This window comes from Galeopterus variegatus, unplaced genomic scaffold (genome assembly GCF_000696425.1).
Source record: "Galeopterus variegatus unplaced genomic scaffold, G_variegatus-3.0.2 Scaffold1057, whole genome shotgun sequence".
NCBI lineage: Eukaryota > Metazoa > Chordata > Mammalia > Dermoptera > Cynocephalidae > Galeopterus > Galeopterus variegatus.
Genome location: NW_007727168.1, coordinates 328994 through 345026, shown reverse-complemented (window position 1 = coordinate 345026; position 16033 = coordinate 328994). Strand labels below are relative to the sequence as shown.

Genomic DNA, 16033 nt, shown 5'->3' with positions numbered 1-16033 from the left:
GCCGCCGCCGCCTCGGTCGCCGCCGCCCGCGCCGCCCGCGCCCTCCGCGCACAGCTGAGCCCGCGCCGGCTCCTTCCCATGCGGGCGGCGCGGGCCCTGGGAGGGGCGCCCGGAGCCAGCCGCGCAGCATGCACTGGGGGGTTGGCTTTGCCTCGTCCAGGCCGGGCGTGGTGGATCTGAGCAGGAACCAGAGCGTGTCTTTCTTCGGCTGGTGGGCCGGGTCCGAGGAGCCCTTCTCCTTTTATGGGGACATCATCGCTTTCCCTTTGCAGGATTACGGTGGGATCATGGCAGGGCTGGGCTCCGATCCCTGGTGGAAGAAAACCCTTTACTTGACCGGGGGCGCTTTGCTGGCCGCAGCTGCGTATCTGCTCCACGAACTCCTGGTCATTAGGTGAGCCGGAGAGAGGGCCCCGCGCAGGGGCGCCTAGAGGGGCACCTGGCCAGGGGCGCCCAGAGGGGCACCGCGAGGGGGGACCCGTGGCAGCCCCTCGGTCACGCCGCCCCAAAGCCCAGGCGTTCTGCCCTTGCCTTTTCTCAAAGGCATTCCATGGTCACCTGGCCGTGAGGGGCAGTTGAGAGTTCAGGAGAATTAAACTGGTACTGGGAGGGAAGAACATTTGTCTCCCAACGGTTCGATGTTAAAAGCAAAAATGTTCTGGGTCATTAGTATTTATTGAGCAAAATAGTCCATTATGAAATGTGCTTAGGAAGATCCCGAGAGCAGTGAGTTTGCCACAATAGAATTAGGCCCTAACTAACAGTTTTATGAAATGCCTTATTTGTGTATAGGTAGTAATGTTGGAATATTAACTACTAACCTCATCTTTTACTTAAAAGGTTAGTTCTCCACTATTTCTCTCTAAATGTCAGCATCATCAAGAGGCTGAAATTGCAAAAGCTCCAGAACCTGCGGGCCCCTGTTAAAAAGATGCATGGCCGAGTGTGTGCAGTGGTGTGCAGTTTTGATGCAGCCTTAAGCTGGTTATCTGGTGTTGAACGCTAAGCAGCATCTGCAGGCTTAAATGTCATTGTTGTGAGAGCAGTAGGAGATCCGAGGGCAGGACTAGCACATGGGCGTGTTTGACACAACACGGAGTCGTCCAGTGCCATAAACAGTTGCATCCGCTGCCGCAGAATGTTTACAGGATTGGCTTGGAAATACCAGAAAATGGAGGCCCCTGTTGTTAGTACATCCAGCCGGACACGAGATCTTTATTTGAGTAGGGTAATACCACAGAGTACTTAGATGGTCGTTTGGCTAATTGATACATCAATATATGGTTAAAATTTCCACGCGTTTGAGTCCTCAGTCACTGGAAGATTACCAGAAGCCGAGCAGTTTTCAATAGCTTAGAATGTCCCTCTTGGCCAGTATATTTTGTAAAGAGGAAGAAATGTGTCCACACTGCCTTTTCCCGGTGGAGGAATCCTACACTATAGGTTATAAACAAAGACCGTGATAGGTGACCTTTAACGGGTCTTCAGGGATTCCAGCAGGACACTGTGACAGGTATTTCGAATGTTTCCCTTCTGAGAGGGTGGGAAATCATTTAGGTCTGCGTAAATATACTGGCTTTCATATTATTTAGCCAAAGTTAAGAAGTTTATTTTAAGCTTGTTATACATTTAATTCTCTCACTTAGTACAGTGCCTTGAGTCTAGTTGAACCAAATAAGAAATTTTAAAGCGAGTTCTCTCTAGATCATTTGATATTTGTGCTAGTTTTCAAACTCTATTTCGAGTTAGGTTTTAAGCCAAATAAAGAGCTAAAACATTTATGCAGCAATTTAAATGGTAACCCAGTTGTTTCTCAATTATATTCCAGTCCAAAGCCTTTGAGGATCCAAACCATGTGGCTTCTGAGCCATTTTCCACTTTTGGGGGAAGTAAAGGTTTTACAGGCCAGAGTCTAAAAAATTGCTTAAATGACCTTGCAGAACTAGTCGGAGCTCAGCACTCACCTGGCAAGTGTGGTCACTGGACACTGACCTCAGATAGCTCCTTGGCCTTTTAGGGGACTACAAGCCTCAGCATTGGATACTTATTTGGATTAAGGAGTTTTGAATCCTTAGTTTATTCACTTTTTTTTTCTTGACAAATGTTTAAGTTAAACTGGAAACTGTTATAATGCAAGCAGTACAAAAGGGCTGCCCATTTCTCACATTTGGTAGGGACTCTGCCTGTACGTGCTTTGCATGCCACAACTGTTGTTTGATGCTTGATCCTCATTTCCTAGACAAGGAAATTGCAGCTGAGGGAGGTTAAGCAATTTGCCTAAAATCACACATAAAGAGTAGTAGGATCCAGATTCAAATCTGGAAATGTGTGTTTGAGGAGTCTGCACTTTTTACCACTGCATCGTAGAAAGTATCCATTCTGAAATAAGTTTTATTGGGGGAGGAGGAAGAGAAATATGAGCTGGGGCATTGCTCAGGGAAGGCAGGCCTGTGGCAGGATCCTGACTTTTGACAGCCTCTAGAGGCGAGGGGATGGCGGAAAAAATGAGGAGAGTTGAGTACGAGGCTTTGGGAGTTACATTTAAGGTGTAAGAGACCTCCATTTAAGGTGAAATCTAAGCTTCAATTGTGTAGTTTAGGCAAAAACCAAAACCTGAAATATGTGCGATGGAAAATACACCTTGAAGTGATTACACTGAGCTCACTGGTGATTGCAAAGTCTTTACCACCCTACTTGGGTTTTCTGCTGCATAGACTTGATCTATGGCTGTGTCTTCCAGAGTGGAAAGTATAGTAACAGATAAGACTTATTTAAAAAGTTTAATTAATGAGTAGAACCAAAGTAGGTATTTTGGGTTTTACCCCTTTTTTTTTTTTTCCTACCACCGTATTTTTAAACAAATATTGTCCCAACACTCTTCTTTATTTTCCCTGAGTGGAGATAGCCTGGTAGCTATCTTAAATTCAATCAGGCATTTGGAAATTAGTTGTTTGTAAATTGAATGTCTAAGTAATAACTTTATTACCAGTAGCTCATTTGCACTTTTGGCAAACAGGCTCAGCCTGTCTTAGAAAACTTAGTGAGTCAGATCAGCCGATGGGTCAACATCTGATCTCCACAAACTAACAACTCATCAGCCCTATACAGAGGCATGGTCATCTGTGACTTCCGTAGCCACAGAAGCAGGAGGGAGTCTACTGCTACACTAGCTAGTTGATGCTCGACAGGCATTTTCTTATGCAACTCTCATTGTAAGGCCACTTTATAAAATATAGCTGTGTAGGAAACAGCTGATCCTCTGATTCTAAGTTAGAAAGAGGTTTCCGATGTGTGGAGGGAGGGCACTGGAGTCAGATTGTCTGGGTTCAAATTCAGACTCTGCTTTGTCTGAGTTATATTTAACCAACCTTGTAACCTCGGATATATAGTAAGCTCTCGATTACTCAGTTTTCTCATCTGTAAAATGGGGATGATAAAAGTAGCCTTCTCTTATAGTTGATTAAATGAGTTAACACATGTGAAATGCTCAGTATGGAGTTTGTCATACAGAGAGCATTCAATAAAAGTTAGTCATCACTAGCTATTATAAACTTTCATCAGAAAGTTCCAGGCTTGACTGGTCTGAGTCAAACTGGCTGTGTTAATAAAATTAACTGAGGTGTCTTTGAAGTGCTTAAGAGCTTGGGAACTAGAGTTATTACAGACTTGATCTTAAATTAATATTTCTTTGGGCAAGTTATTTAACCCTCTCTGAGCTTCAGTTTCCTTGTCTACTATAAACTGTAAGTTTAGTACAAGTGTACTTCAAAAAGTTCATGGAAAGATAGAATTAAAACATAATGCAAATCTTTCCATGAACTTTTTGAAGTAACCTTGTATGTTATCCTAAAATAAAATTGTGACAATTTCCACACTCTAGTGTTACTGTCAGAATTAAATAAGTTAATATGTATGGTGTGTATAAAGTCATTGGCATATGCTTGGCACATAATTAGCATCCATACTTACTGTGACGTGGCTCAAATTAACTATTAAAATTAGATTGTTCTGGCCAGTGGAGCAGGGGATTTGATTTTATTTCCTGTCTTTTCAGTTCTTAAATTTTTGCTTGGCTAATTTACATGAAAATATCACTTTGTGACATGAATTATTTGACTGGACAAAATCAGTAATTGTCAAATGTATAATTTGTGCCATCAAGGAACATAGTCCAAGTGAGTTCTGGATTTTAATATCTGACCTCCCAAACATTTCATCTAAGTGAAAACCTTTGCTTTATAGCAAATATTGCCAGAGAGCAGCAAGTATTTTTATTCTTTTGACTTGACTAGTATTTTCAAAATGAGTCATTGTGAGCTCTTTAAGTTGAGTGGGCCCTTGGGTGGTAAATTTCTTCTAGAGTTTGTTTTACTCAATGAGGATGCTCAAGTGAGTGAGCTCCATGCGATGATGATACAAAGAGCTTGTCCCAGCTTGGATAGAAGTAGGTGTGGGATTAAACTGGGAATGCTGTGAGGGAACCAGGGAAGGGCCGAGGGGAAGAGTGAAGTTTATCTGTCTGGGAAATGACTAGGTAGTTTATGCGACTGAAAGAATTGCAAAAGTTTCCTGGGGGTGGTATATAAATGGGGCCATGTGAAATGATGAGATTTTGCAGCTTAAAAGGATAAGACCATATCTGTTTGGATGAGAATAAATTCTACTACTGTTATTTAATGCTTGATAGCTCACTAAATATTTTACAGATATTACATTATTTAATTCTCATGATACTCAGTGCAGAATTGGTACTGAACTCACTTTCCAGGTAAGGGAGGTGGAGATATCTAGGTGAACATGGCCAGCAGGAAGCAGGGCTTGGACTTGACCCCAGGTGTCTGGACTTGGAATTCAGCATTCCTTCTCCTATGTGGTGGCTACTGAAAAACTGTACCCAGGAACGTCCTCCTCACCCAGAAAACTAGTCAAAGGAAAAGATGGATGTGTAGCTGAGACAGAAGAAAAGGGAAAAGCAGGGGTACTAAAACATATGCTGTGTGATCAGAGTGAAGACAGAGAATGAAAGAGAGAGAGCATGTGCCCAGAAGCCAGGCTCCTCGGCAATGCAGGTGAAAGGCCAGGTGAGAACGCAGGCAGTTCAGCATATTCAGAGTTTCAGATTCCCTGAAGACTTGGGTCATGACAGAGTAAACCTGCACTGTTATTCCTGGGTCTTATGGATAGATGAATAGACTGTTTCATGGTGTAGTCTAAGGGCCAGGCACATAGACTGTGACTACCTAGTTCTGTCCAGGTTTTGCTATTTGCCAGCAATGTGACTTTGCAAGTTAATCCTCTGTGCCTCATTTTCCTCATCTGTAAAATGTGGATAACAGTAGTACCCACCTCATAAGGTTGTTGTGAAGATTAAATGAGATAATACTCGTGAGATCCTCAGAACAATGTATGACACATAGTAAAGACAGAATATCATTTTTATCCATTCCACTTGTCCCTGGCAGGTAAACATAGCCAGCTGGAGAAGAAATGGACCTTTACCAGAAAATATTCTTCCTGTCCATAGGCTACAGGTAACAGAAGGAGGTTGATATGTAGTTATTTTTCTGAGCCATTGGGATCATGATAATATCAGAATTTGTAAGTTCTCCTGTGTTTTGACTAAACTTCCACTCTCTAAATGCTGGGTGAGGTAAGCCCCCTTGACCAGCAGATCTGCTTGTTCATTGATGAGCCACAGCCCAGCAGGGTCTTCTTAAGAGCTAAGGGAAATGAATGTAAAACATGTGGATTGTTTATTTCTGTTTTGGTTTTGACAGGAAACAGCAAGAGATTGATTCCAAAGATGCTATTATTTTGCATCAGTTTGCAAGACCTAACAATGGTGTCCCCAGTTTATCTCCTTTCTGTTTGAAAATGGAAACTTATTTAAGGATGGCTGACTTACCCTATCAGGTACTTATGTGCAAATATGTTTTATTCTCATGACATCAATATCAGTTGCGGGGAGAGTATTTAATTGTGTACAGTCATTGCCAGAGGAGGTGGGGTCTGAAAGTAGCAGTGTCCAGTACTTAATAAGAAGGAAAAATTTGATTCCAGGGTCTGTTGATTTTTATATCCAATTTAATGATGGATCAAAATGGTATAGACTTTTGAGGTATTCAAAGCCATGATCTTTTTCCCTGAAACAGTATGCTTTGTATAAGAGTCTAGATAGGCCTACTGGGTGGCTGTTGATGGGGTATGCCATTGCCTGATGTGTTTTATTGCCTGTAGGTTTTTATTTATTGACAGCATTATATTTTGTTTCTCATGAATCCTGGGGGAAAATGACCCAGCAGACCACCAGGTAGATATTTGTATATATTGTGAAAGCTTTTCCACAGTGCTCCAAGTTCTGTTTGACTTACTTTTGGGGAAATACATGCTCATTTCCACATTAGAGAATGAACAGAGAAATATATTTAAAGGTATCCGTTTCTCTCTGAGTAATGCTTAAGCTGTGTCTTATAAATTTGACATGTTGTGTTTCATTGTCATTCAGTGTTTTTTTTTTTGCCTCAGTTTTGAGAGGTAATAATTCTATGTATTTTAAAAAATTCTCCTTATGTTTTTCTTTTTAAACAAGTTTTAGCCATATGGAATTTGAAAAACAGTTTTATTTATTTCTTATTAATTATTAGCATATTCATTGTTACAAATCATACTTATTCTTTATGTCCCTTATCTAATTTTTCCCCTTCTCCCTCCCCTCCCTGTCCCTCCTCTAATAACTATAGATTTGTTCTCTCCATCTGATAGATTAACTGTTCCTCTGTTGGTTTGTTGCCTAGATGATCTGTCCAGTTCAGAGACTGGTGTGATCAAAGCCTCCCCTATTATTGTAAATCAGATGCTTCTTCTATTACTCTGGAGTATGCTTTGTGGAGAGAGAGGGCCTCTTCCTTTTTTTCTTTTTTTTTTTCCTTTCTTTTTCCTGGTCTCCACTGGTGCCTCTCCTTGTGTCAGTGAAGTTGAGAGTCTGGCGTGCCATCTGCATGGTGGCTGTGACTGCTGCTATAGAGACCACCCGCTTTTGTGGCAGCCATGGCAATTGCTTTGATTTTTGTTACTGTTTTTAATTTTATGGCCAGAGAAGATAGTCTTTGTGATATTGATTGTTTGGAATTTGCTGAGTCTTTAGTGTAGTGTGTGGCTACTTTTTAAAAATGTTGAAAATAATTACACATTTTCTGTTTTGATATAGAGCTCTCTATATACTTGCTTGAACATGTTTAATGTATTATTTAGACCTTCTGTATTTATGCTTATTTTTTTATCTGCCTGTATTAAGTTTCTGAAAAGAGTACATTAAGTATTCAAGTTGTTTGTTGATTTAATCTTCTTTTCCTGTTATTATGTCACTTCTTGCTTTATGTAAGATTGTTATTAGAAGTTATATTGTTAGGTACATATTATATAAAAGATCATATCTTTTACGCTTTCATTTCTTTTTCCAATATATAGCATCCATTGTTGTCCTTTATGATTTTTTTAAAAACTTGGATTCTATATTATCAGATATTGGGTTGGATTCTCCAGCTTTCTTTTGGTTCATATTTGCATGGGATATCTTTCGTCATCCTTATTCTCTTTTTGTGTGTTTGTTTCTCGTAGACAGTGTATTACTTATATCCAATTAGAGAATCCTTTAATTAATGAGTTTAATCCATTTACACTTATTCTAATGATTGTTTTATTAGGACTTCTTTCTTTTTTTTTTTTTTATAAAAATGACCAGTAAGGGGATCTTAACCCTTGGCTTGGTGTTGTCAGCACCACGCTTAGCCAGTGAGCTAACCGGCCATCCCTATATAGGATCTGAACCCGTGGCCTTGGTGTTATCAGCACCACACTCTCCCGAGTGAGCCACAAGCTGGCCCATATTAGGACTTATTTCTAACATTTTATTTAATATATTTTTTCTATATATTTTTTTTGGTGTCTGGCTAGTATGGGGATCTGAACCCTTGACATTGGTGTTAATCAGCACTGTGCTCTAACTGAGTGAGCTAACTGGCCAGCTCTCTTTTTACTCTTCTTTTTTTTTTTTTTTTTCTCATTTTCTGCTTTCTAATGGAGAGGTTAAATTTTTTTCTTGTCATTTAAAACATTCTATCTTTGTTATGGTGGTTGCTTTTAAGACCCAAATTTATTTTTATTCCTATTCATTTATTAAATGTATTAAAGTCTATATTTAGGCTGTAATCAAGAAATACATTAGCAGTTCACATGTACCCTTGGGTCTCTCCCTTTCTTCCCAGCTCGTATTTCAATTGTTCAATTCTGTTGTTGTTGTCTAACATTTTAATTCTGGAACTTGGACAGTATTTTTTCTTTTTCTTTTTTTGTCCTTTTTGGACAATGGATTTTACCAAGTTCTTTGACTAGCCTTATTTTACACACATCTTATCCTACAGGATTTGTCTTTTTGAGTACTTCCTTGATGAGTATTTTCTGAGTGAGCCTTCATGTGGCAAATCTTCAGTGGCTTTGCATGCCCAAGATTGTCTTTATTATACTCTCATGTTCAATAAGTCTATGTTCAAAGTTCTTTTCCATCAATGCTTTAAAAATATTACTCCATTGTTCTTTCTGTACTGGTGTTGCTATTGAAAAATTTGACATTAATCTCATTCCTCTTTTTCTTTCTCTCTAAATTCTTTCAGAATTTGCATTAATCTTAATATTCTTAAGTTTCACTATAATGTGCCTTGGGGGGGTCTTTATGTATCCTGTGTGGTCCTTTATAAACACTTCTAATCTGAGGTTTTTCATCTCTTTTTAATTCTGGGGAATTGATTATCAATTTTCTTGAAATATTTTCTTTTCTGTTTGTTTTCCCCCTCTTCTTTCCTGTTCCCTATTGTCTGGATACTGGAACCTCCGCTTCCTCTCCTTTTGTTTTCTGTATCTCTGCACTTTAACCTTTAATTCTTTTCTGCTTCTTTCTGGGAGCATTCCTCTCACTGAGCTTCCATTGCACTGCTCTGTTCTCTTCTTGTGTCCATTGTGCTATTTACCTCATCCATTGTGTTCTTTTTTTCAACTTTTGTATTTTTCTTCTTAGTTTTTCTGCTTAGTTTTTATTACTAATCTCTTTTTTATGCCTTGCAGGATATTTATTATGCTAATTAAAATTTTTTGCTCTGCCCAAGTTATTCTGCTTTGTGTCATGTATGTTCAGTGCATTGTCTTCTCATAGTAGTTATACTTCTCAGATGTCTAGTTGTTTTAGTATCAGGGCTCCTTCTACCAGGAATGCCAACTTCCCTGCCTGGGAAGGGCTAAAGCTCAGGCCACAGGTTGTGTGCCTCTGAGGGAATCTAAGAAGCAGAAAGGAGGTGAGCCCTAGGCATCCTTAAACCACTGTGGTTCTTTCAGTTTGCTGCCACTCCTCCAAATGGCTCCAGCTGGTCAGGGGTTTACCTTTAGGCTCTCACAGCAACGTTGGGAGGAAGTGCTCTCCTTAGGTTGTAACAGACCAGCTGGGAGGTTGGGGTGGGCTTTTCACCCAGCCAAGCTTTTGGTTGCCCCAATAATGATATTGCCCCTCCAGCTCCTGACTCCTCATAGCCTATGCTTTCTAAGTTAGTTTCTTTACAGAAGAGGGAGTGGGGCCAGCCATTATCCTCCGAAGGCAGTGCTGGGACAAGGTAACTGACAGACTTTTAGCTTGGTAAGCGCTGTGATGGAGGTCCTCTGGGAGGATAGTGGAGTGACACCCAATCTGAACATCAGGCGGGGGATCAGGGAAGGCATGGAATGTTTGGGGAACAGAACGGTAGTCTTTATAACTAGGAACTGGAATACAAGGGCCAAATCAGGAGAGCAAAGCAGGGAGAAGATTATGCAGGACTTGCTAAGCCAGCAATGGAGGAGAAAATAGCAATAAAAAGAGATAAGGCTTGAATCATCTAAATGCATTGGATCAGTTTGAAAGATCACTGTTCAGCTTGGTGTTGGCAGTCAGCTCTTGGAAGATGTGTGTCATTGAGGGACTCAAATTGAAGAGATTGCTACCGGGCAGCCACCTGTCTCTATTCCGTCATCACTCTTGACCAGATTGCCTCACTTAACCATGACAACTATGGGGCAATTAGGATCCAAAACCTGAACTTTGTGTGCTACTGTCTTTGGTTGCTTTTAAGATCTTTTGCACTCCTCTGTCCTTGATGAAGTAATCTGGCTGTTTGCAGTGACTGTGGCAGCTGTCAGACTGTTCTGTCCTTTCCTTTCTTTCCTTCAAGCCATCAAGCGCTGATTGCTACAGACCTGACTTTACCCACAGCCTTTGTTCATGTTTCATAGCAGCTGCTTTTAGTTAGTATAACTGACAAAGCAGGGCACACACCTCACTGTGAAGCCTGAAGCTCCTGCAGAGGTCTTTTAGAGGGGTGTGCTTACCCCTTCCAAAATGATTATTTTTTTATGAAGTATATTTCAAAAATAGGAATCGTGTAGTGGTGTTTTTTCTTCTGTGAGGTCTCGGTGGAAAATAAATGGAGGGGGTGTTCAGGGGAGACAGATCCTAGGTAAAAGAAAAATGGTTCTGTGATTTAGAAAGGGATGCTCTGTGCCTGCTGGGAGTGCCCTGATCACTGTGTGCTGTCAGGGAGGGTTTGTGTTGATGCAGCGGTGCCTGCAGAGTGCTGGGGAGCTCATTTCCTAGAATGGTCAGTAGAGAGGTGTTTTGTCAAAGATCCAGGGAGCTTCACCTCTGCCCGTTCTTTTCCTTGTACTGTTTTTAAAAGATTAAAATACCATGCTTCTAAGATCACGAGTTTACATTTGAAGCTTTTTGATTTTTTAACCTAAATGGGATAGGAGGCAGTGTGGAGGATGGATGGCCTCTGAGAATAACAAGGGTTCATAAGGGGATGTATTAGGAGGATATGGGTGGTATCAAGAGAAATCTGCAACAGGGGCTATGTTATGTGGTGAATTTATACCTTTACTGTGCAAACTACAAGAATGTCAGATGTACTAGCAACTTTTAGAGGTATGTGACATTTCTCCTGGTTAACTTCAGGGATAATGTCTAGGGCTACTATGTGGGGTTGTGCAGGTTGCTCATTGCTCAGCCATACATGATGGCTGCCAAGGAGTAAGGGTGGAATCTCGACTCATTTCTACTTGTGAACCTTGGCATGGACTGCATCCACCCAGAGCAGGCTTCATTTTCTAAACTGCATAAAGGCGATGTGGCTAACAGCAGCCCCAGTAGCAGCCCTGATAGTTAAAGTATTACCCTTTTCCAGCCTAGGCCCACTATCATTTTTAGAATAAGCAATGAGATAAAGTATCAAGACACCATGAGACAGAGAGCAAATTCACTGTTATTCTCTGCCAAAGACAGCAGTAAGCAATATATAGCTGTACCTGCTCTGTTTTTTAGCCTTCCAAAAAAGGTGATAATACTTCACAAGTCTGAGAAGCCAAGGACCCTAAAGCATAGTCCAAGCTGAGTCCTGTGGGCACAAATGAGTGACTGCCTTCAGAGCCATGATATCCTGTCAGACCCTTTTATTCACTTGAGGCCAATTTGGTGGTTGGACATGCTTTAGCACATACCACACACAATCTGCAAGAAGTGTAATTCCTAGACACAGAGAGACTTGTCTTAGAAAGTTTGCGAGATTCCGTTTCTATCCCTTGTGGTAAGATGTACTGTTTGGCTTTTGGGAAAGGTTCGCACAAATCTTAGTGTGATTTAGGCAAGAACAACTTGAACAGTAGTCACCTTTGCTAATCTCAATAGTTTCCCCCAAGAAATAGTAATTTTTTCATCTTTGCAAATTTTGGAGTTTCGTAGGGAGATTTGACCAGGGGTCTCTTAGAATGGAGTCCTCACAAGGTTTTCTGTTATAATACCCCTTTGCAAAGAGGTATCTTCTTTTTCAGGGCTTTGTCAAAATGGTTTCTTCATTTTAATTTTGTTTCTCTAGGAGGTTAGGAGGGTAAATGGATGCCTGCAGAGCAGGTGTTGGCAAACTCTGGGCCAGATCAGGCCTGTGAGGAAGAAGAATTTTTATACTTTTAAATAGTTGGAAAAAAAAGTTAAAAGGAGAACAATATTTGGTATTATATGAAATTCAGAATTCAGTGTCTAAACAACTTGTTATTGGAGCAGCCGTGCTCATTTGTATATGTGTTGTCCGTGGTTGCTCTTGCTATAATTGCAAAGTTGAGCTGTTGCAACAGAGACAGCACAGCCTGCCTTAGGTATTTGCTGTCTGGCCCTTTATAGAAAAAGTGTGCTGACCTCTACTCTAGGGAAGCAATTTAAAGATATACAGGAGTGATATGTTTAATATTTGATTTACTGCAATCTTCTTGTTTTAAAAAACAACATTATTGGGGTATAATTGACCTACAATAAATTGCACATATGTCAAGTATATAATTTGATGAATTTTGACATAGGTAAATACTCATAAAGCCATCACCACAATCAAGATAGTGAATGTACCCATTGTCCCCCAAGATATCCTGTGCCCCTTTGTAATCTCTTCTTGTTGCTTCTTCTTGTCCCATGTCATCCCCAGCAACCACTGATTAGCTTTCTGTCACTATAGATTAGTTTGCATTTTCTAGAGTTTTATGTAAATGGAATCTTTTTTATCTGGCCAATTTCACTCAGCAAAATTATTTTGAGATCTGTCCATGTTGTGTGTATCAATAGTTTATTCTTTTTTTATACTGAGTAGTATTTCATTGTAAGGCTATATCAATTTGTTCATTCATTTACCTCTTGGGAATTTTTTTTTTTTCTGTTTTTGATAATTGCAAATAAGTCTTCTATGAACATTTGTTTACAAGTCTTTGTATGGATATTTGCTTTCTTTTTTCTTGGGTAATTACTTAGGAGTGAATACTTAAGGTTGGTTTTGAGGCAGGTGTATATTTAACGTTTTAAGAAATCACCAAAATGGTTTCAAAGTGGTTGCACTATTTTACATTCCCACTAGAAGAGTTTGAGAGAGCACCAGTTTCTCCACAGTAGCCAACACTTGCTACCTATCCAACAGTGTCTGAACTATCTACTTTTATGAAATATGAGGAAGAGTTTTTAATAATCTGATTAATTTAGGCTGTGTAGAACACAAAAAAGTTGATTCCATTTTAACAATCAGCTTTGGGGTCTAAATGATCTAGATTTACTGAGAAAAGTGATTAAATATGAGGGTACTTTTAAAAAGTTCACAAAAAGATTTGTATTATCTTTTACTTCTATTTTTCCATGAACTTTGTGAAGTACCCTCGTACATGGAGTTATTACCACAGAATCCCTACCATTAATGTGGTTAAGATCTTGACTTTCTATACAGTGGGGAGCAGATGTCACTCTGTAATTTCAGTGTTCGTAAAGTGTGTTACTGTGCCACCCCTCACCCTATTCTGGGGTCAAGGTCCTCTGAGACACTGCAAGCTTCTAGCACATATACACATTAAAGGGGAGCTTGCCAAAAACAGATTTCTGGGCACCATTCCCAGTATTCTGATCCAGAGGACTAGGCTGGGGCCCAGGAACCTACATTTTTTTTTTTTTTTTAAAAAGATGACCGGTAAGGGGATCTTAACCCTTGACTTGGTGTTGTCAACACCATGCTCACCCAGTGAGCAAACCGGCCATCCCTATATGGGATCCGAACCTGTGGCCTTGGTGTTATCAGCACCGCACTCTCCCGAGTGAGCCACAGGCCGGCCCAAGGAACCTACATTTTTAAGAGACACTGTAGCTGAGTCTGTTGCACACACTTTGCTATACCTGAGTGTTATAATTTTGGGTCCCATTTGTTTGCAATGCAGTGGTATTAAGCATTATTTAAGTGTAAGATACTAGATTTCAAATGAGATCTTTGGTCAGTACCTTTGTCAATACAAGCTTCCTCATGGTTTATTTTCATTTTTTGCATGTTTGGATTGTTCATACATTATAACTAGACTGATTATTACCAGGTCAGCACCACGCCCACCCAGTGAGCAACCGGCCATCCCTATATGGGATCCGAACCTGTGGCCTTGGTGTTATCAGCACCGCACTCTCCCGAGTGAGCCACAGGCCGGCCCAAGGAACCTACATTTTTAAGAGACACTGTAGCTGAGTCTGTTGCACACACTTTGCTATACCTGAGTGTTATAATTTTGGGTCCCATTTGTTTGCAATGCAGTGGTATTAAGCATTATTTAAGTGTAAGATACTAGATTTCAAATGAGATCTTTGGTCAGTACCTTTGTCAATACAAGCTTCCTCATGGTTTATTTTCATTTTTTGCATGTTTGGATTGTTCATACATTATAACTAGACTGATTATTACCAGGATCATTTCAACCATTCCAACTGTCCCCCAACCCCCTGGCCTGCTTCCTGCCCCTGGGTCTTTTCTTTTTTTTAATAAGCCAAAGTCCGTGATAGAATCTATGGGACTAAAGTGATATCTTCAAGTTAAGGTAAAAAGTTTTTTTCTAGAGTAACCATTTATTTTAAAGAGTTTATGTACTGAGTGCATTTGCTTTAATAGTAGTCACTGTGAAACATGGGTTTGGACTGTTTGTACAGTGAAATTTAAATACAACATTGCTTTTCTCTTTCTAAAAATGTACTCTGCTTAGAACTATTTTGGTGGAAAACTATCTGCTCAAGGGAAAATGCCTTGGATTGAATATAATCATGAAAAAGTTTCTGGTACTGAATTCATAATTGACTTTCTGGAAGAGAAACTTGGAGTGAACTTAAACAAGCACCTTGGCCCTCATGAAAGAGCCGTCTCCAGAGCGGTCACCAAGATGGTGGAGGAGCACTTTTACTGGTGAGTCCCCTCTGGCACATCCCATCCTTTAGGAGTTAAGACCTAGCTTCTGTCTTGCTTTTCAGATATACCTCTCACCTTTTCAAAAATTTTCTACATGAACAGTTTGGGATGAGAAGTCTGATGGACTTAGGGGTCAAAGTTATGACTGGTTAAGTTTTGGGGTATCTCTAAAAGGGGTTGACACACTTTTTCTGTAGAGGACTAGGCAGTAAATATTTTAGGCTTTGTGGTGCATACGTCTGGGTCACAACTACTCGACTTTGCTGTTTTATCACCCTAGACAATATGCCAGTAAATAAGCCTGACTGTATTCCAGTGAAACTTTATTATGGACACTGAAACTTGAATTTCATTTAATAAACATATTCTTCTTTTGGTTTCTTCAACCATTTAAAAATGTAAAACCTTCATAGCTGTGGGCTGTAGCTTGCTGACCCTTGATTTAGACTGGGACTCACTGAGAGGAGGGAGATATTTCAATGGATTGGGCTCAGGGCCCTTTACCAGCACAAACTGCTGAATTAAAGTAATATTATGTCATCTACCCAGGGGGGGAAGGGAAGGCCAAGTCAAGACAATTCCTAGGTGAAATAAATTATGCAACCTTTGTGAGATTACTGTCAGTTTTCCTTAGATAATGAGACCTTCTGTGTTTTGGAAATAAAGCATGCTACTGCTTTCTAGAGTGTCTCTGCTCTGATCACCTCTCTCCTAGTTTCTATCCCCCACATCGGCAGCATCGCACAAGATGTGTTGACGTTGCCCCTTGTTCTGCTTGCTATGGCCTGAGCTGGTCGTGGCATGTTGTGAGTTAAGCAGCTATGGTTCTACTTGCTTTACAAATGCAAACACAAATCTTTTACACAAGTCATTTACAAATTAGACACATGGTCATTTTCTTTTTCTTTCATCCATTTTCTAGAATTTCTGCACCTTTCTCTACATCCCAATAAATGAGAGCAAGTTTCTTCCTGATTCCTGCAAACTTTATCTTCTTTTAAAGATTTAATTAAGAATTGCTAAGCCCGTTTTGGGAGCATTATTATTACTCCTGGGTCAGATGCTGGCCCAGTAGCTTTTACTAACACCCCCCCCCCCCGCCGCCCTCGGTATGGGGTTGACTGTAGAAGGTTCTTCCTCATCATCTACCTATTTCATCCATTCTGCTGTCTTTCTAAGTGGAAAACTTGCTGTTTCTATCTTTTGGGTTTTAAGTG

At 40.3% G+C, this 16033-nt stretch overlaps 1 protein-coding gene across 1 annotated transcript in view; it reads left to right on the top strand.

The window, feature by feature from the left end:
* Nucleotides 1-6: 6 nt before the first annotated feature.
* The window catches only part of FAXC (failed axon connections homolog (Drosophila)), a 70996-nt gene continuing 54969 nt past the window's right edge, over nt 7-16033 (top strand). The window contains exons 1-3 of the mRNA XM_008574515.1: nt 7-394; nt 5778-5913; nt 14617-14813. Coding sequence (XP_008572737.1) covers nt 129-394; nt 5778-5913; nt 14617-14813 — 599 coding nt within the window. The 5' untranslated portion in view covers nt 7-128. The remainder of the gene's footprint in view (nt 395-5777; nt 5914-14616; nt 14814-16033) is intronic.